The sequence below is a fragment of the Neodiprion virginianus genome, chromosome 1, assembly GCF_021901495.1.
Source record: "Neodiprion virginianus isolate iyNeoVirg1 chromosome 1, iyNeoVirg1.1, whole genome shotgun sequence".
Classification (NCBI taxonomy): Eukaryota; Metazoa; Arthropoda; class Insecta; order Hymenoptera; family Diprionidae; genus Neodiprion; species Neodiprion virginianus.
In genome coordinates, this window is record NC_060877.1 from 32,352,332 (window position 1) to 32,374,172 (window position 21,841).

The 21,841-nt window shown below is 37.8% G+C and overlaps 2 protein-coding genes across 6 annotated transcripts in view; both read right to left on the reverse strand.

Moving 5' to 3' along the window:
• Nucleotides 1–191: 191 nt before the first annotated feature.
• Nucleotides 192–15,712, reverse strand: LOC124308516 (bifunctional 3'-phosphoadenosine 5'-phosphosulfate synthase). 5 transcript variants are annotated; one of them, XM_046771298.1, is made up of 6 exons: nt 14,988–15,712; nt 2,337–3,140; nt 1,719–2,153; nt 1,448–1,657; nt 1,089–1,371; nt 192–961 (listed from the first exon to the last, which is right to left on the reverse strand). In XM_046771298.1, the coding sequence occupies exons 1-6, from the start codon at nt 15,204–15,206 to the stop codon at nt 864–866; spliced, it is 2,049 nt and encodes a 682-aa protein (XP_046627254.1). In that variant the 5' UTR covers nt 15,207–15,712; the 3' UTR covers nt 192–863. The 5 variants fall into 5 exon arrangements, with proteins under 5 accessions (XP_046627254.1, XP_046627291.1, XP_046627264.1 ...); XM_046771335.1 differs by lacking the exon at nt 14,988–15,712 and adding an exon at nt 8,791–8,814; XM_046771308.1 differs by lacking the exon at nt 14,988–15,712 and adding an exon at nt 7,735–8,729.
• A 1,443-nt stretch (nt 15,713–17,155) lies between these two features.
• The window catches only part of LOC124308496 (protein FAM13A), a 42,570-nt gene continuing 37,884 nt past the window's right edge, over nt 17,156–21,841 (reverse strand). Inside the window, exons 9-11 of the mRNA XM_046771255.1 lie at nt 20,918–21,565; nt 20,576–20,823; nt 17,156–20,409 (exon numbers count right to left, since the gene is read on the reverse strand). Of these exons, the coding sequence (XP_046627211.1) occupies nt 20,196–20,409; nt 20,576–20,823; nt 20,918–21,565 (1,110 nt within the window). The 3' untranslated portion in view covers nt 17,156–20,195. The remainder of the gene's footprint in view (nt 20,410–20,575; nt 20,824–20,917; nt 21,566–21,841) is intronic.

Sequence of the window (21,841 nt, forward strand, 5' to 3'; positions counted from 1 at the left end):
ACAGCAAAATGGCGTGGAATAGCTGCTAAACAAGGTTTTGTTAATCACGTTATAACATTGCATGTATTAATATTCAATACCGATAGCTTAGATTGGGCAGCTTCGACATCAGCTGCTAAATTTCTATATCTGATGATATAATTTTGAAGTTTTCTAGGTACAGTTTGTGATCGGAATTATGACGACTGTAATAAATAACGTATAATATCTATTCTTCAAATATTACAATAACAACAATGATAATTAGCGTCCCCCTCCACTCTGAATAATACTTTACCAGGGTCACATTCTATGGAGTTTCAGCGCACAACGTAGAATTAAGTAACCAGGGTACCTAATAACTGTAAATATAAAATACCTGACTAATATACATTATAAGCTATAGTGTATAAATTCATAAAATATATATATATACATATATATATATTTATGTATAAAATATAACTATATCAATTGATAATCTGTGTAATATGCTTTCAGAAATAAAACACGATTGAACAGATATTTTTCAAAACTGTCGATAAAAGTACATCTGTGTACACACACATGTAGTGGCATGTTATTGTAAAAGTAGAAAAAAAACATGATGCAAACAAGGGAATGGTTCTGCGTTGTATACGCTATACGGTATAAGGTGTCATTGTATATTTACATATACATGTGTATATGCGAGTGTGTTTCTAAAATAATCTTTATAACTTGAAATTGATCTATTAATTGCGCTATTAAACTTTTTAAAATGCGGTTCATATATCGACTAATATTGTAGCACGTGCAGGATATTTTTCTTCGCATATCGTTTTCCCTGCATTGGTATTACAAGAAATTTTCTACAGGCTACCTGTGCGTCAGCAAAATTATGATCATTTCTTGTTCAGACTTTTATAGTAGTCCGCAAGGATCTTCCATGCTGACGGTGCCATGAATCCATCTGGAGGATTCTCGCCAGATTTCGCTAAACCTACACAGAAGAAACATTATAAATAATACACTATCCGATAATTATTCTTTGTCTGTTTCTCAATCCCAGCGCAAATTCATCGGCTGCAATTTTGCAAAGAAACAAAACACAGATTTCGATCACTCACCCCGCATTCTGGTTCCCGATATGAAGTCGAAGTCCTGTTTCCGTGCTGGGTCAAAGAACGCCATTTTCTTGTTCACAGTGTCATAGGCGGCAACTCTGAATGGAATGATTTCCAAACTCTGCAATCCCGGTGCCATGGAGAGTACACGAGCGCCGTGCGTGGCATCGTAGAGATTTCCGTCCGGTGTCGCAGATTTGTCAGGATGCGGCATTCCGGCCGGGTCTCTGCCCACTATGTAAAAGTTTGCCCCCGTTGTCATCCGCGACTTAGCATGCCACTGCACCTGTTGTGTACAATGTGCAGAGAAATTGGTTATGAAAATTGGTCTTTTTCGTTTGAGAGGAGGATTTGAAGCTCACCTCGGTTGGTCCAGCGTACATCATTGGACTAGGGAAAATGGCCAGAAGCGTAGCTTTGGGATCGAGGACACCCTCGTCGAGAACAGCTTTGTGTTGACGCATCCTGACGGGTAAAGGAACGTCGTCATCCTTCGTCCAGCCTCCCAGAGGATGGAGTAATAGAACCGGTTTCTTGAACCCTCTCTCCTCCAGGAGGCGTCTTTTGGTATCCTGTGAATCGTAGGATAGTAATTCTTCAAGTCTTTTCCTTTAGCCTTTTCGTTCGTCTCACCTGCATGAGAAGCGCGTGCCCGTTATGAATGGGGTTTCGCAATTGAAAAGCGAAAACAGCATCGGCTCCCATTTCCCGACACTTGATCCGTATCTCATTCGGCGTCAGTCTGTATTCGTCGAGGCCGTCGTTCCACTTAATTCGTTCCAAAGCCTCGATGTCTCCTCCGACCAGCCAGTCGCCCGATTCATGGATCATTTTAATGTACGGATGATCCCGATTATTCGTACCGAACTGCCTGCTGCATCTCTCCTCTTTTCGGTGATAGTAGAACTCTGGTTTACGGAGAATCGCCACCGTCCTTCCTTCGTACCTCAATGACAATGCCGACGTACCTTCGAGCCGATCTTTGTCGGCTGTACTGACCGGCAAAACGATCGGCACCGACTGATTTATCTCCGATCCCTCTTCGACGAGGCAATTGAAATGTTGAGCCTGAAATTAATCGTCTACGTAAGAGTTTCACGTGGATTGGAAAGTGTTTCGCTAACTTGTCTGTAGGATACATTGAAGCGAATTTGCGATCGGTCAGCGGATTCATACGAATTCTCTCGGTGTGTAGTAATAAAGTCTAAATGCGATAAGAGTAAATGAAAGAAAATTGGCGATATCGCTGACCTGCAGATACTGATTTTCCCTCATGAAACCGGTGAGCGGAGCGGCCCATCCTTCGGCCAGCACTTGAAGCCACTGGAGATCGAGTTCGGTGATATTAATACTCTGTAGTGTTTCCGCTTCCGCTTTGGCGTTGGCGATCCTGGCTTCCGGTACGAATAATTCACGTACGCCAACCCCGGCTTTTGGTAGCGTCGGAATGATGCCCTGTTTTTCCAGGAACTCAACCACCATGGCCGTGGATTCCTCGACGGTGAGATTCTCCGTAGTAACGACGAGGTCGGGGTTGGAAGGGCGCTCGTAGCTCTGATCTATGCCGGTAAATCCCTTGATCGCGCCCTGTCGCGCCTTCTTGTACAAGCCCTTGACGTCGCGGGCTTCGCAAACCTTGAAAGGCGTGTCGACGAAGATTTCGAAGAACGGCAAATCGGAGTCCTTGTGTATCTGCCTGGCCATCTGCCGATCCTCTTCAAAGGGCGATACGAAACTGCAGAGGCTTATCACCCCGCTATCGGCGAAGAGCTTCGCCACCTCGGCGACTCTCCGGATGTTCTCTTCCCGGTCCTCCTTGCTGAACCCGAGGTTCTTGTTCAGCCCCGTACGAACGTTGTCGCCGTCCAAACCGTACGCGGGGATTCCGTAAGAGACCAGGAAGGCCTCCACTTGGAATGCTATCGAGGTTTTTCCCGCCCCGGAAAGACCGGTCAACCACACCGTGCATCCTCGGAAACCTCGGACTGCTCCAAGTGCCTGGCCACGTTTCGCTCGAGACACGTGATGCGCTTGGGCCGAGACGTTGGCACAAGTCTGAAAACAAGGAATTCAGGTTGATAGAGCAAATCGGTTGGTATCGTTATTCGAATCGGTTTATCGACAAATTACTGGTTGGGTCGCTATTTTGTGTTGAGAACGCATGCAATTATGATTGTGAAAAATTCGCAATCGCGGTAGTTTGAATTGGCTAATTAATTTAAAAGATTGCATTTTTTACCTGTATGTACAGTACTCTGGGTATTTAAATTGTTGGTTAATATTGAATCGATCACATCTTAGATCTCGACTACACATTGATTGCTGAAATTATTGATAGCAATTTATTTACTTGTTAACTTATGGTCTCACATATCGTAACAGATTAGGGATATAAAATTCTTCGAGAAACTCATACGTCATGTCATATATCAACAAGTTTCGTTTGGTTAGCTGACTGAAATAGCTGTTCAACATTTTCAAGTACCATACAATACGAAAGTCTGGAATTTTTTCAGCAGTCGAGCTGTTATCATTACAGAATCAAGGCATGTTACAGTTGTGCACACTATTTATGTTAAAAAAATATTATTATCGGTATTGTGGACCTTGACACGGCGGCTTAAATAAATTATTCCAGAAATAATTTTTTCAACGTTCTTGCAAAAACCTCCGTATCCAGGTTTCTCGCAAACGAAGATACCACGGAAATTTCAATAATAATTTGAGGTACATGCGAATCATGGTTGATTACTCTTCGCTATCACGATTTATAACATTCAATTGTTTACAGACCTGTCGTACAGGGTAGTTGACGTTACCCAACACGGGCCAAACGTACATTCCCATGACGGTTTTTTCTTTATCAATTAACCGCCGAATCAATCGCGGTGAGAAGCGAGTAAAACTCTTGATAATCTTTTGTTATTAAACATACGTGGAGCGATTAAACCTTTATTCCTTAGTATAGCCGGCAATTAACAGAGGCGAATATCAGATGAGCACAAAAACATCACTTGTGACATAAAGCAACAGGGTCTAATCGCGGGATTAGTTGAAATTGATGTAACGCGTATCATACGATATAATATCAAAATAAGATTACACTTCGGTGCCAGGCAACAGTCACTGCCCCATGTTTAATCAACCAAGCGATTGGCGGTATTGAATAATTTACGGCGGTTCAAACCTCGCGATTAATTATAAATAACGTCGAATCTACAACCGAAAACCAAGAGCACCTATTTCCGAGTCGAACAGTCGGATCGAACTTACTCGAGCGTTGAGTAAGGAATGACGGGAAAGTTGAAAGAAAGTTTACTTTCTTTGCGTCACAGTTTCTGCGGACAGGGACTCGAATCGTCTCGGCCTGCGGTTCTGAATATTCCGATTCTATAACTGACTTTGCATGTGCATATTGAATTCGGCCTGCCGTGGAGTAAATTTTTTGCATAACCGAATGACTTTAGTTTTTACTTTTCATCGCATTATGATATTATATCGGCGAGTTTGCGAATCGAGACAAAAACACGTTGTAGGCAATCCGCATATCAATAATGAAATGATAGTGAAATAATGCGTATAACAGGTTTAGCTGAGGATGAGAATTTCATTTTAAACGCTGCAAGAGTCACAAGTACTTGGAATATCTGTTCAAGTCTAATCTTCAGCTGTAACGACATGAAATATTCTTAGAATGTCACGAAGTCATGTCTTCCTCGTTCGCTTGAAGACGACTTTTTTCCCGCTCATTAAATTTCTCTTTCATCTCGTCAATTATTCAATTCTGTACACACGTCTTTGAGGAAGAAATCGCACATACTGATATAATGTGAGTAGCGAAATACGCGGAATTATACTGACAGAGGATGATCATTGAACAGCACCGCCGCAGTGTCAGATACAGATTATAGATCACGGGATTAACTTTCTAGCCGCGTTGACTTGCTTTTATTTTACTCAGATACATTATATGATATACATACACGAGTTTGCACTGCATTCAGCAGCAGCTTATTGAAAACAATTTGTTAATACCAATATCGAATATAAGACTGTATTATTCATACAGTATAGATATCGAGAATATATCCCTCCGTAACAGTTATAAAATTTTTTATCACGAACACGTGATCTTGATGTGAAAAACAATTGATACTGTAGAATTAGAGCAGATTTTTTCAGGTAACATAAACCCACCGCGATAGAATAAGAAAAGAAATGTTATTCTGAGAAGCAAATGCAGGCCATTCTATATCTAATTGAGAAAGCGAGTTTAGAATTAAATAATTACGAACATAAGAAACGATATCTGGTGCGGAACCGCTGCTGATAACCTCGAATAGTACAATGCTCGTTTGTTTGTGCATTTGTTGTAGATAACCGATAATGTATAATGTAACCTATATATCTATAAATGTTCGAATAAACTAAATTAACAAAAAGAGCTAACTTCCTTAACTAATTATCAAGTATAGTGCGGAAATAATTGAAGTTGTGTACGGATGTAATTATGTTAATTATTCAGGGGTGAGCATGAAGACAGAAATAAATAAATAACGCAGCACAAGGGGCAAATATTAGCGAACACTGACATTTGCAATTTTTAGACTTGGACGCTTCGACCAGTAAACGCGACTATGACTCGATTTCGCGCACTGCAAAAAAATTACTTGTGAAATTTGCTTTTTCAAACTTTAGTTTCAGGAGATATTAAAATACTACGTAAGCATATAAATGGCATATCTTGGGTGAATTTTCACCCGTTACCGATGTTAATTTGGATTTGTTAAAGATCTTTTCTGCGCTACCGACGAATGCTGGAGAACAGTTGTACACGAAACATTCGCCGCTTGTGGAAATTTATCGAAGCAGTATAACTTACTGCTTCCATTTGAACGCTCAGCTTCCGTGTCGATGAATTTCAAGATAAAGTTTAGACAGCTTTTAAATATACCTACGTAATTAAGATCTGATATTTGATGAACAATACTCTGGCATTTACTACGCAACAGCGTAGTTCACGTGTAACGTAATGTGTTATATTACGTGAAGAAAACACTTGTACATGCGGTAGTGGAGAAAAAGGCATATAATACCAACCGGATTCAGAGTCTTTAAATTTTATTATTTCACTCGTTGGTTACGCGGTAGTAAAACTGCAATGCCTTACTCAACTACACCGAATCTCTTCCTTTTGTTAATTTCATAACGGTAGTTACGATGTTGAATTATGGTTTTTATTGTGTAATTATATTTGCACGAATCGCATGCTCGAGTTACCAGCGTGGTACTTGAATTTGCAGTTAATTTCAACGCAATGCGGCACACGGTTACGGGTACAATATTTTTCATCGACGAACGACTATAAGTATATTGTACATCGGTGAACTTTGACGTATGGAGAAAACACAGATTTAGTCAAGTTGAAGCGATCATTTTTAGAGGAAGTAATTTTTTATACCAGTGAAAAAAAATTCGTTGAAACGGAAGTCAAGATTCGAGTTTGTTCCGAAATTCGTTTTAATTTTCCGCTTACCAAAATTCAAGCGAACGGGCTCAGTTGTGTAGATCTGAGAAAATTATCCATTTTTATGAAGTAGAATCATTGATCAAATTGGCTTGAAAATTGGATTTTTTCTTTTACACATGTTTGTGACGAGTCGGTATTTTTCTCGAATAACGTAAACACACGTACTATACACTTAATGTTATACATCGAAAATTACGAGTTATTGTTACCGAAAAGGTACAAATTTTTCAATTCAAACGAATTACGTGTTTTCTTCTGCATTCGGCTCAATGATTCAGAAACCGTGCAGAGGTAATCGTTATCGCTCTGCGTATACACTTCGTATATGCAATTGCTCGATCCAATGACCCGTTATACTTGCAATACAGCGTGCTTTTTATACCGTATACTTAATTTACATGTGCACAGAAATTGCGTCAAGTGCAGCGGGTGCTTCTTCGTAATCTCTGTAATAATTCTAAGCCTGTACGCCACTGTGTTGCACACCGTATGTTGTTATTTTGTAAAACTGCATTTTGACGGTCGCTTACGTTCGTTCGTTGGTGATAATTATCGATCGTGTGGAAAACAGGTCGTCACATTCTGTGTTGTTGAAAGAATACGCAAGGATCGTTATTTCAAATGTTACAGAATATATAACCAAGTCAGATGTTTTATCTGAATAAAAACTTCCACCAGCTGCTTTTGCTAACCTTGAAAAATTTCGATTAATCAATTATCTAATCTGAGGATTGTAGACCCAGTTCGTGTACATTGAAACAGTCGTTTATAAAATGCGAATGTGATATCACAAAAAAAAGTGTGAAATAACTGTAAAAAATTGAAAAAATTGTAAAAAAAAGTATTCACCATTGTATTCAAATCGGTTATCAGTTGAACTGCGTTTATTTTGCAACGGCATGGTTTTCGTACCAAATTATATAGGTATACAAAACTGGATCTTTATAAGAAAAACGCAGGCCGCAGTTTGTTGGAATAAAAATCGAGAGGGCTGAAAAAAAGTTAAGCAATAGAAGCGGTTCTCTGATCGATGTGAATAACAACCGTAACATTACAACATATTGCCGCGTTACGCGTACAGGTCGTGATTAGGTATGTCTGACAAAACATTAGAATCACCTTCCTGCGACTCACTTTGTACATCTCGCCATTGGGCGTGAAGTGTCTGCGGATCATTTTCTCAACTTCAGGCTGAGGCTGCCCCCCGTGATATTTGGTAAGTATTTATGGATTTCCGTCTTTTGGCTCGCCGATCGCCGGTTCGTTCGATTCTCGCTGCGGGCGACGTGCTGATAGCTTTGTAAAAATAACTTCCGACAGCGTTTGAAAAGCTTGATTAGACAAGTGCCAAGTTCGTTAGAGGTGGAAAATAACCAAGGAAACAACCACGTTTAAAACTCATTACCGAATGTCTCCAGAGGCGTAACTGGGATCGAAGTCGTTCGAGGGCTTGAATATATATCGAGTTTCGAAAGGCTCGACAGAAATCACGAATCAGGGGTTGCCGGCGAAGCCCCACCACCGATCTGTTGCGCGTTAAATTTTTATACCGCGACCCTGGCAGCACGTTTGCATCGTGAAAAAATTTGGGAAAAAGCAGTCAAGGTTCAACAACGCGGCTCTTGCGGTACAACGTGTGTAACATAGAGACTTACGAGAGTTGGGTATAATCGTAATCCGAGTCAAAGCCGAGCCGATATAACCGATTGCCACGTGGAGGAAGGGGAGCGGAGTATCGCGGAAAAATAATTCGTCTTGGTCGTGTCGCGGTTTTAGAATTAGTGGGGACGAGGCACGCGGGCTCAAGACATCCACCTACGCGAGGTCACAACGAATCGCGCATTCTACCCGAGTGAGCGATACACGCGGGTTTCAACTTTGTTACTTTGCTTCAACCTTTTTATTGCTCATTATTATAGATGAAAAAGCACGGACACTCAAGTTCACCGAGTAGTGTTTGGCAAGAAAAAGTAGGCAATAATCATCGCGGATTTATTTCCACCTCAACTTTGTGTACAACGATGCTGTAAAGATAATGGTATTACACAATAACGAAATATCGGAAGTGGATAATATTCTTCCGCGACACGGTGTTGACAGATGTAAAATATGAACGGTCCTCTATAAAGATGTTATTCAAATTTGTTGAGATAAAAAGATTTGCACTGATTGTACCTTTCGCATTTTTCGATTAAAATAATAATTTTACTTCTTAATGACATTTTTCACGCAATGAACTTTTGTTATTACCGCACGCGCGAATTTTTTACTTTACACGCACCAAAGTAACGTGAGCGAAATCGCTATCGCAAAACAAATTTTCACCACGATGTTATTCCATTTTTAAACACTGATAATTATTAACTACAGAAACGTGCAGTATACCAGTTTAACTGAGAGACTTTTAACAAAAACCATTCGAAATAGGATGAGAACGTAGACTGTAAACTCGACGCACGATAACTTGAAATTTCTATCAGCCACGTCGACTTGGACACATAGCCGTATATAATGCGGAGATCTGAGGCATTTATTGGTTCGACGTTGATAACCGAATGACGGCGAGACTAAACACGGTTCATCGGTGATAACGCAGCGACGATTGAGAGAAACAGAGGAACTTTGTTTCCCCCGAGTCCTCTGAACTTTGCGCGCTAATCGGTGTATATGTATTATATATCGATTAGAATGTATACTGTAACGTTTGGCGAACATCGAAAAAATAAATACGGGTTCGTGAGCTTATTTAGAGAATCAATTAAAGGCGAAAATAAAATTTTAAGAAAATGCTTTAATGGCAGAGTACGGTTTTCGGTTCAAGTCTGAAACAGGACTGTTTTTACAATAATATCGGTTGACGCAGCAACCTTATTCATTTTATGACATATCAAGTCTTACATGTCTTTTATCTGTGATGACTACTAGATCACCTGAAAGGGAGGTAAAACGGGGTGATTTCACGCTTTGTAACAATATATATATATAAGCGAAATGTAGCCGGGACTTTATTTCTTCCTGTTTAGACTTTTTCGAATCGTATTTTAAAAACTGATTACAGAAATGATACATTAAATATATATGCGTGATTATTGTAGCAATGTATTTTGGCGCAACGGTTATTGTGCAATTGGTCAATATAAGGGCCAATTGAATCGTTATGCGAGGTAATTAAAATGAATTTCATCACGATTCCCATCAATAATAAATTTACTGACAATGTATCTCGACAATCAAGGGGCTTCTGTAACTGTTCACATACCAAAGAAGATAATTTATATGCGTAGACGTGATAATCGTAACCGTAGATGATGAGAAAAGAACAATAAGAATGATTCAAGCGATGAAAGAATCGGAAATGATAAATCTAACTACGTCCGATCGAATTTTCCCCCCTGATGACGTGCGTTATTGTTGCCGTATACCGATCAGTATTTGACATGGTGAACGGACGTACAAAGTATAACAATCCAGAATCCAGTCGGATTGTACATAATAGTTTTTTGCAAGTTCGCAACTTGTTTATCACCTTGAATATTCATTTCTCAACGGTGCAAGTTACGATCGTTCATTTATTTTCCTTACGTCTGGTAAAAACTGTAGAATGTGATTATAAGGAACGTAAACTTGCGGGGACAAAGGAACGGAAACACGAGTTACGTAATTGCGATACAAGCGTAATAAACTAACAATTCCGAAAAATCGAAGACAAGTACAATGGACGATATAAATTGGGACTTGCGTGAACGAAATGTAGATAATAAAAAAATCATGGATAATAAATGGGACTTCGAAATTCAACCGTCGGAAGGGAGCTTCGTTGCACGATAATTAAGGTATGATCGCTACAGCGCAAGTTTTATCACATTTAGCCAAACCATATCTGCTGAGTGTGTTGCTTAACGAATTTTTTTTCAGTACAGTTACAATGACATTTTTACAAAGAAGCGTGAAAACATGTCCACCGGCAACTTTTCAAGTTTCACCTCGTGTACTTGACAAGTGTAAAATGAGTAAAACATGTTAACTCTAATTGATTTTTTGCATACTCGCATAACGAGGACACGTTTTGTCCATGTGATTACATACATTACGCTTATTCTCTGCATCTGCTGAACAAACACACGCTTTCATTACGTATTAGATGGTATGGCGGGTACAGGAACGTTTCGCGAGTTTCACGTAGGCAAATGCATTCGTATCCGAATCTATGCTGTGCATAAAGATTTCTCAATATACTCAAAGATTTTCCAACTTCCCCGAGTCAAGTGAAGTATTCGGTTGTCAAGCGAAGTAAACCTTCGCTTTCAATCGATTTCTTCTCCACGTGGATACGTACAGAGTTTCGCAAATTTGAAGTTTGAAGCTGTTATCCGCAACATTAAACCAAATCACATCCGAATTATCATTACTGACATATGTTACTCGAATCAGCACACAAATCAATAGAACATTATAAAGACAGCAAAAATCCCGGCATAAATTTTTGGGACAGGCCGGGTGTTTGTCAAGTTCCAACTACGAACCTTTTTTGAAATTCAAGTTCTTCATATAATTTTTTTCGAGTAACAAACATCGAATTACATTATAATCTCATTTGATAAATTTTTGAGAACGCTCTGCTAGTTGGAATGAAGTTTTGCTTCGAAAAAAGTCGAGCATACGTTACGTACTCGTCGTCATTTCGCACTCACAACTCGTTTTTCGTCTCTCTTATGTGGAAGCTTCTTCATTGCGCGAGACTGAACAATCTCTCGCACGTCCCGTGCACCACTCTGTTTTCTGAACTCACTCACAATAACTAAGTAAGTTTGAAATCAATAAACCACCACGTGCTAGGTATTTCACCTACGAAACCCATGTTCACTTTCAACACCCCAATCGAGAATCCTCATCTCGGTTGATCTTAAAAGCAGATGCGATTTCGATTATGCAGTTGTTAATCAAATTCATTTTGTGATAAAATACCGGAATTTCCTATTTTGCCTGCATAAATAATGGTACACCGTTTGAATCGGATTAAACAGATCAATCAGCATCACTGATTACATTTTTTAAATCAAAATTATTTAACATGTGTTTCTTTGACTCATCCTAAAAAAAAATGATGGATTTTGAAAACTGTTGACTGTTTTCACATAATCACCTCTGCGTGTGGAAGGTAAATTATTGATTCACCGCTATTCGTAACAGTAAAATTTTCGCGCGACTTTACGCAATGATTTCCACCGAAATTTCTTCGCTAAGGCAATGAATACGAAGAGGATATGAATTGGTCAAATCTGTCTAATTTGATACGCGAGTTTTCAGACCGTTACGTATATCATTACAAGCTAACGGTCTCGCACTCTCATTCCAAATATATCTAGCATATCACTGGTCGTCTTCTCCTCAACCTTTTATTCGCTAATGATCAGATTTTGATCATAAATATTGCATACGAATACTGAGGTATCTATCGAATGGGTATGGCTGTGTGGATATACATTCAGAAACAGACAAAATAAGTCACTAGAAATCGCGTGAAAAAATTCTTGACATAATCTTTATATAAGAAAAGAGTCAGTTCCGGTTTTCCCCGACCATGAGTAAAATAAGAAAGAAAATTAATTTCATTAACGCGAAGCGGAAATTATACTCGACTTATTCAAGGCCTAAGTGAGTTTTTTGAATGCGACATTATTGGAGACATTGAGTTCTTTGATAAACTCGATACGGAAAGCTATGTTTGCACAGGATAAAAACGTTCAAATTCGACTTATGTAATAGACAGTTTTAAGCAACTGTAACGAGGAAACGTCACAGCTGTATGAAGTGTAATTCGAAGCGCGATATATTTGCCCGGTTCGCGATTTTTAGATAAACTATAAAATATAATTATTTCCCAAACATACGATCAGCTAACAAAAATACAATAATCGCCGTTAACTGCAAAGTAAATTACTGCAAATATCTGCGAGAGTACATATTTATTACGGTGAAATTGCAAAACGTAGAAACGACATGAAATACTTTACGGCAGTGAGTTGTTGACCACGAGATTCTAGTTTATCAAGCTTATCTACAGTATTGATAATAATTAAACCGTCGAATTTGAACAACGCGGTAGGATTTGCAAGATGCGCCAATGAGCTACGAGAAGCCGGAGGCTTGCTGAGGCCATCGGATCAAGAATTAAATGATCGTATTACAGTGTTTACCGTAACAGTGACCGTGTATTTCCGGTGGCCGATAGAAATTTAAAGTGATGCTAGAGCTTATCGGATAATAAGTTGATAAGCTAGATAAGGGTTTATTTCAGCCCCGTTTGTTTGCCGTTGCCGCAAAGATAATTCGAAAATCCCAATTGTCCGAGGTGATACATGTTATTATATCATAATATAATATTTCCAAGCAATCAATAGCTTTGCGAAAGATAATGCGTAATATTTCTAACGTAATACCACCTTTGCACCAGTTTCGAAGTTACGTCACAGACAAAATATATCGCGCGTCGAGATAAAGAAAATTTGCAGCGGAAGAGAAGGGTAATTCACTCGGCTCAATGAAAATTGCGTTCAAGTTCTCAACTTGCCGCACGTATAATTAAATTCCGTTTCAACTTGACCTGGATGTATGGAACACGAGCAAACGCGAGTAGTCACATGGAATTTCAGTGTTTGAAGTCTAACAGCCATTATATGTGTACGTTCCGCATATCAAAATTAGATGCTTACGCATAAATTCTTGTAGACACGAAGAGAGAGCCGGCTATTTGACTTCGGCATTTTTGACGTTCGCTGTTATACGCCAGAGGCGTGGGACAATATTAAAGAAACATATTTTTGCAACGTTATAATAAAACTAAGGAAAATTATAAAGCGTTGAAAATATCGCTTTTTGGAGTCTTGTCATTGCCAATTAATGTTTTGCGTTCGTGCAGAGAAAGTGTTTCGCATTGTTTTCCATTGTATGTTATTTGACAATAAGAGAATATTATATTGTCAATACAGGTAGAACGATATGCGCTTCGTTTAATCAACGATGTTTCAATTGTTCGTGCATCGGTAAAAAACAAAATGCGATATCATTGCTGATGTTGGTTATTACACTGTAATTTCCAATCTTATTTTTACAGTTGTGATAATATAGCGACTGCTTATACATTATTTTTGTTTTTGTCTGCTGCTATTGACGAAATATACTGGATAATTGAATTCGAAAATTAAAAAAAAACTGTAAGTGCCTGCATACAAAAATCAAAACAAAACGGAGAAATACTGTTTTTTCTTCACTGCTTAGTTACTTATCGCATGGATTCTCGTTTGTGGAAATTTTTTATTCTTTAAGAAATGGCTCTTACAGACGTGTTTATATCCTCCTCAATCACCAGTATGGAAATTTAGAAAAGCAAACTCCACGACCCGTTAATGGTCGATATTGGTCTTTCATTTGATACTTATACTGAAAAGTCTCTTGTTTCATAGACAAGTAGAAGATACATTCCAAAGCTAAAGGATCTTTCTTATCTTCGACGACCAAGGAGACACGTAACAAGTGATAAATGAAAAACGTGACATCTACATTCTCACGGATTTCAATATCGCTTTAAGAACGTGAGACATGGCTTTGTGCAGATATGCAACTAGCTTGTAGAAAATAGTTGCAATTTGCAGATATTTGCATCGTTACGAAAAGAGATTAAATTTCATAGCACGACGAGTGTAAGTTGTACAAACATCGCGGGTAATATATTTCGTTATGAAATTTAAACAGAAGAGAGAAATCTTATTTCTACAGCCAGCGTGATTAACGGTTTCTAACGGGTTAAAAAATAAAAAATTCTGTGTTCGAAACAACGCGACCGAAGGTTTTCCCCCCCTTGCCGAATACCTGAGCTAGGAATTTCCCCGTTCGGTGGGTCCTGTTACAAGTGCAAGGTGGCAAATTACTACGGCAAAGGTTGTCTCAGATAAGATAATGGAACGCTTTCTTTGTATAGACCGAATGTTTATCGAACGACTTGGCGAGTAGTTATCAAACCTGTCATCAAGTTAGTGAAACCACATCAGCAGGTGTATATAACGGACCGTACAGATGCACGAATTCATTATCAAACTCGCACGTTCCTAACACTTGAAATCTTATACCATCTGTCACATAAAAGTAACGATTACAGGTGGATATTAGATTTATTCCGAGTCGTTATAACGTAATCACGATTGAAAAGTTTGAATTGAGAAGAGTGAATGAACGAAGTGAAAAACGGCGAGAGATTAAGACGAACGGTAGTAACGGATTAGAACAAATGCCTGCGACTGGTGTTCCACGTGTCAAAGTAAACTCCTACTACTACTACTACAATGTGCCTACGTAAACATGAGAACTCGACTTACCGTCATCATTTTCTTTTTCGGCACGGCTGCTGTGTCGTTCGACATGACTAGGTCCGATATTCTGCATCCACAGAATTTGAACTTGGCTTCAAGGTCTTTGAAACGAAATCTGCCCGCGTGATTTATATCGAATAGATAAAAATAAGTGATTAACGAGTAAGCGTAAAAGATGACTGTCAGCGCAGCACTGAATCGGCGTACAACAATCAACACGCACATGCAGCAGCTACTGAACTCTCCGTGTAATTATTAGATTGATCAACGCAATTTCACACGCACAGGACACGTTATAGCCAACCACTTAGCGTTTCGAATCGAGTGTAAAATACAGTTAATGATAAGTAAAGCCGGTTCGGGTAGGGGAAGTCTGGGATGCTTGCAAAACGGCCACGTGCAAGGCCGCATAATCCGAAACACAGCGCATTGGCATCGGCTCGTAGCCAGGATTCGCGTCGTTATCAAGCCGGCAGCATCACGCTCTCTGCAATTTCGATGCTGGCAGCCTTTTTTTCAAATCGCCCGGAGAGACACGGGCGTGGTGTTCGATGTTTACACAAGACCCCCTCAACATTTGACAGCTCGCTGTAAAGTGGTGGCCATAACGGTACAAAGCTAACCGGTGGCGACATCTAGTCAATCGATAAGTAAGGAGGGAGAAACGCTTCGCTCTGACTGTCGCAGAACAGAGTTCATCGATAGGTACGAGCTCGTTTGGTCCTCGTTCAAACTTTCGGTATACTTCGTTCGAATTATTTGAATTAATTTCACCGTTTTTGAACCTACACCTGACAGGCTTACGGCCTTTGTACACCCGGCGACTATTCCACGACTTCTGAATAGCCACAGTTATTTGTTCGCTTATAAAATGTTTGTTATTAATTCAAACTGTTGTTCGAGTCGCATTGATGCTGAGAACAGAATTACGCACGGATTTTATCTGCCACCGGAGGAATGAACGAATTGGAATGTTCCCGTTGGAATAACATGCAACGTCATTGTTTGATCAATCTTAGAGCGGCGATTGGTGGAAACGCGTTTTACACGGAGATGTGACGTCACGCGAGATGCGCGCGCATAAGGCGCACAACATATTTAAGCTTGAGGATTAGCTATTTTGAAAGAATGTTGCGCATTGGATAATGATGAAGATATTGTTGACTTTACTTAATAACAAAAATACAAACCTCAGGTATACATAGGTACATGTGTACGTATATTACATGTTCTTTTGCGCTTGATTATTGATTATAGATGGCGCATCATAAATTATGTTGTTAACAATACACAGCACACTTTGTTATTTTAATACGTGAATTCACAATGCTCGCGGGAAATCACGGAGAATTATCGTTTATTTTTTTTCTTTGAGAATTCAGAGGTACTGATACAGTCATCGATTAATATGTAAAGGAATTTGTAGAATCAAGCTTTAATTTAACGATCTTTTCTTCTTTATTTTTTATAACGCAAACTAAACGTCTTCAAAATACTGATATCATATTTAAGCCTCCATTTCACTACTTTTGAGGCCGGCTGACTAGATTTTGATCATATCTGACTTCAGTTTTCAACTCGTCAGTGGGTCTGCGCATAATTTTGCATGAGCACGTCATGCATGGGCATCACAGCTCCGTGTAGTTCGTAAAATACTTCACTTATACATGGTTGTTATGTGATGCAGGTCTGCGGTTTTCGCGGGACGTGGTATACACGTCTTTTGAAATTTGAACAGAACCGTTGTGTGCAGGATATATTATATCATAGATCTGGCGAATGAATCTTCTGTTCTTTAATCTTTCAAGATCCAATGACAACTGTATTTAATTCGAATAAAGTCGTATTCCTGTGAACAACTATGGGTTGAAATTGTGCATTTTTTCTGTTATTTTTCCCAACTCTGTTATACTTTGAAAATAGTAAAACTACGACACAATTATTTTATCCCCATGCTGATTGAGAGAAAAAATAGGCGTTTAATAATGACATTAAAATAAGCATTGCAAGTAATTGGTGATATGGGTAACTGTTATATTTGATCGGATTAATTACTTTATATAATTATAATATGATCAAAGCGATTGGTATTTTTCTCTTTGAACGAAATGCTAGATAATAATAATGTGTAGCGATAGTTTACTGAAATTTAAATATTTTTAACACGTAACATGTAAAGTATGCTCCTTTATTCTTTTCTATTATAATGTAATATGAATGTATTGAGTGTTTAATACCAGTTTTACTGACTACTCATTATATTTCTTCTGAGAATCTATACATCCCCTATAGATATGTAATTGTTATGTTATCATAGCCGATCCATTTCCAAATAAATGTAAGTTTGTAGTTTTTTTTCATTGCAACTGCCCATGCGTAATAATACAATACTCACCCTAATTGGAGTATGGTAGATGATAATTGAGTGATTCGATATAATTTGTAAATGCATCAGCTAGAATGTTATGAGGATACTTACTAAATATCGGTTTTTACTCGATTCTAATATATGTATATATATTATTATGTAATATAATATATAATCGTTCTGTTTGCTACTTGCTACAAAATATTTAAAACAATTATATTCATATATAAAACAGTACTCTTATAAATAGTATTTTCTTTTTCTCCCTACCACAAGAAGCAATATATATGGTGTTTGGTAAATTATAACACTTTTTAGGCATTAAACTCAAAAATCAACATTTTTTTTATCGCTCCTGTTTACACCAGAGCACGGAAAGAATTTACTATCATGGAACAATGACATGAACATTTTTTTTTTTCTATCACACCAAGTGGAGTATACAATTTGTCTAATTTTCACAAAAATGAAAACTGCATTGTTTTATACCTTATAAGCTATATGCCGACATTGCTTTATGATTTTTTAGATCAGACTTCAATTTTGACTTTTCGAAAAATTCATAGAATCGTGGTTACATTATGAGAAATTTTGGGAATTTCAGGTATAGAATTTCTTTGAAACTCGTAAAAAATGATACTCCATTCTCATATCTCTCAATAAGATTCACGCATAATATTTTGTATTATCACAGACTAAAACATGCTTTGGTCTAAAAGAAAGACTCGATTCTTTTGAATCAAATTAAGTTTCAACACTTCGATATGATTATCAAATAATAAGTTTTGATGACTCTTACTCATTACATAATACTTTTGAATAATTATCAAATATTTTATCTTATTATCTTCACCTAATGTCAGTCCATCAAATAAAAAATGGATTTGCACGTTTTGCAATGCATAGAAGTGATCTTTCGACATTAAATTTATACAATCTCAAACTATTTGCTTGAAATAGTAATATTCTATCTGTCACAATAATGATCCAGAGTAATTTTGAACTTAAAAAAAGGCACTCGCGATACTGATATTAAATATATAAGAGGTGATATCAGAATCGGCTGTGTCATTTGAAATAGGTGAGGAAGTGTTTTGTGAAAAAAGTTAGTATTCAAGTGGTAAATCTCCTTTTAAACAAAATTGATGGTACGGATAAGTGACAGCTCATATTTAATTTGTTTACGATCTGAAGATATTATCCACGGTAACTCCAGAATGTCTACCAACCAAAGAAAACAAATAAAAACACAAGTACTCACAGATCTTAATAAATTTTAATATTGTTATATGCTTATAACATTTCATAGTTCTCTTATACCTACACAACACGTAATATTCACTGAGGTACTTATTTCATATAAATAATTCCACGCTTCCGTTTATTCGATGAGTAACAAATTTGCACGTGCGAAATCGCGGGTTATGTGGCTGAATAAAAAGTAAAATTTACGTATGAAGTAACACTTAAATACCAGTTAAATACAAGAGAATACTGATGCTATGTAAAACACATCGTTAAGTAGTGTGAAATGATGGGGAATTTATTCAAATAATAATGAGACTTTTACAAAAATATGAAAACTCAATTAGTTGATGATATAAATACTGAAAAGCCCATAATTAATTAAAAATACGTAATACCTTCATAAACAGTCAATTATAAAAATTTTCAATCCTGCGTCTTGATGTTCTTAAGTAGATTTATAAGTAACTATAAGCATGTGCATGCGAATGATATTTTAATGAATTTGATAAGCTGACTCTATTGTCTAATGAATATTCCCTCGATTAATCAAATAAAGTTTATGATTAATATATCGAAATCTCGTCTCTATGTTCCATTAGTTCCCTTTACGATGTCGGTCTTAAATCTCATGCTTATTACAAATTTTTCGAGGCAATCCATAGGCGGCATCAAATGTTTTACCTGCTCTTATTTCACGTTGAAACATGATCAAATTAAATATGTACGTTGAAGTACTCATTCTTTAACTGGTTTCGCTGTAATCTGTCCAGTACAAATCTAACGCACTTTAGATCGAAATATATAATTTCGCATTGAAGAGATTGAACAGTATTGTAAAATGATAATTATCTTATGAAAGTGTTTTCGGTATTACCTTTAATTTGCAATATCGGTAATTTCCAATGCAACATCGATGACATATAATAATATGCGGTTTAAGGTTTTCGTCTCTTCAAAGTTTGAATTGGACCCAATGCCTTCGTTTATGAACCTTATCTGATATAATAATAAGATGGAAAAAATTTCGTTTTTCAATAATTCGAGTCCCATGTTTGGAATCAATAGGTCCACACTATTTACCACTTCTTACAAGTATCTGGTTTCGTTTGGATCCCTAGAGTATAGAATATTATTATTTAACGTACATACTTTAAAACTCTGTGAACTGTGAAACTGATCGTGCTTTCTGATTGATCTTAAGATATCGGATTAGATTCGTACTTGTCAAGCTTTGTGATTATTTATACAAATGTAAATGTGTACATAGAAATGTATGATAGAATTATATGTTTACGTGAACAATATCTCGTGTATTTATAGAAATAATAAATGCGTTACGATTTGTCGTAAAACATATGTGTCATGTCTTCGACTCACCAATAGTTTGAAGATGGCTCCGTCAATAACTTTTACACTGTAAATGATTTTCACAAAGTAAGTACATACAAATTTTTTTGCACCGATAAATCCAAGCGCGTTTAATACAAGTCGAAGAATCCGGTTCCAATGTCGACGTCGAAAAAACTTCTTGAATATTTGTAAAGTCTGAAGTTTCAATCATCCCCAACCTAGATTGTGCAGCGTGATTAAATACTCCATCAGGCCTTTTTCGCAATAAGAGCATCTATGAGCCTCAATTTGGCCTTAGCCTGTTTGTAAGATTCGTACACCGTAGTCACTGGAGGCCCACGATCTTCGCGTTGCATTCTTCGCCCAGCACGTGCCTCAAATTGAGCTTCTAATTCCTTCAACGCTCGGCGAAGACGTTTTTTTTCTTCTCGAGTTGTTTGTTGTTGTATCAAAAGTTCTTCACTATGAGAGAATACAGTAATATAACTAAGGATATCGAATGAAATTAAGGAAAAACTTTGAGACTAAAGTAAAAATTAGCAACTATTGATGATAAAAAAAGTCCCATACTACAAAATATCGATTAGTTATTGGAAATTTCAGAAAAATAGAGTATGAAAAAACTCACTGCGGTAGAGCGTGAAGGCTTTCGGCGCCACCACGGCTACCCTCGCTGCTGCTGTGTTGACTGTCACTGTCAGTTGGTAGCTGGTCCGTGTTTTCAATGCAATCTAAAATTCCACGATGCGACATATCCGGTTCACTAGCACGTCTCTCGCCATCAGCAGCATTACTAGGCAAAGAAGACGACGTGAAATCCATTGCCTCGTGTTCGAGAATAGTCGCCAACTCGGACACACTGTCTTTGTTTTTATTCTGAAATTAATAAAAAGACGATCATTTAAAGATCTATATTTTCGAGCCAGTACTATATTAGTTTCATTCAAATCTAAAGTTACAGTAAACTTACTGGTCCAGCTCTGATCAGCAATCTTTTGAGGGTTCTGTACCGATCATACAGCGGTCGCACGACGTCTCTATCTTCCTTTGAAACAGGTCTTCCGAAGGTCCCTTCGATGTGCAGCAGTGCCTTTTGTACCGCAGTTTTCTCATCCATAAGCTGTTCATAAGACAAGTCCTCCATGTTGTCTGATCTGTCACACTTCAGTCGTTTGTCGCTCAACTTTTTCTCAACTTCTATCACCATTTCTTGCATCAATGCTGTCTTTGACTTTTCGCTATTGTTGTTGTTCACTTGATTACCAAAATTTCCTAGTTTGTTATTTGCATTTGCCAACAGAGCGCCGATTGGATCCTCTTTCAGTAATTTATGCTCCTTTCGAAGCTTGTTCAATTCGGAACACAGTCGTTTGATGTCACGGTTGCTCATTTTGTCGGAATGGCTGGGACGATATCCAAAGTTTTCCTCAAACTCATCCTCGTACTTCTTGATTTTCTTTTTCAGACCATTTATGTGTTTGGTCAATGTCTTTAGACCTCGGTCAGGCATGTCTGGAGCACTGGGCTGGACATCATTCTCAGAATAAAATCTGCGCGGTACAAGCAATGAGTTGCGGGGAGATAACATAGCTTCCACGCGTGCATTTGCTTCATCATCCTAAAACATCGCCCAGTTTTTACTCATCTTTTTCCAATTCCAGATTAAAAGTAAGCTCTTAATTGTAACATTTTTGAAGATTTCCAAAGACTTAGAATATTAACCCGTTGCAATGAAATTAGGTGACAAGCCACGATAATATGAAAACTTTGTGTACGATCATTGAAACTTCATTTCAAGGAATCTTATTCTCTGTATTGAACAAAATTGTTCATCAAAACGATTCTCCAGAAAAGTTATTCCATCATAACACCTGACATTCGAACAAGAACTAAA

Bases quoted from the DNA above. Each gene is read 5' to 3' on its own strand.
- LOC124308516 (XM_046771298.1), bottom strand. From the start codon at position 15,206: ATGTGCGTGTTGATTGTTGTACGCCGATTCAGTGCTGCGCTGACAGTC. The intron at 2,154-2,336 runs GTCAGCGATATC...GATTAATTTCAG, and splicing joins GGGAAAATCAGTATCTGCAG to GCTCAACATTTCAATTGCCT. The intron at 1,372-1,447 runs GTGAGCTTCAAA...TGTACACAACAG, and splicing joins TGTACGCTGGACCAACCGAG to GTGCAGTGGCATGCTAAGTC.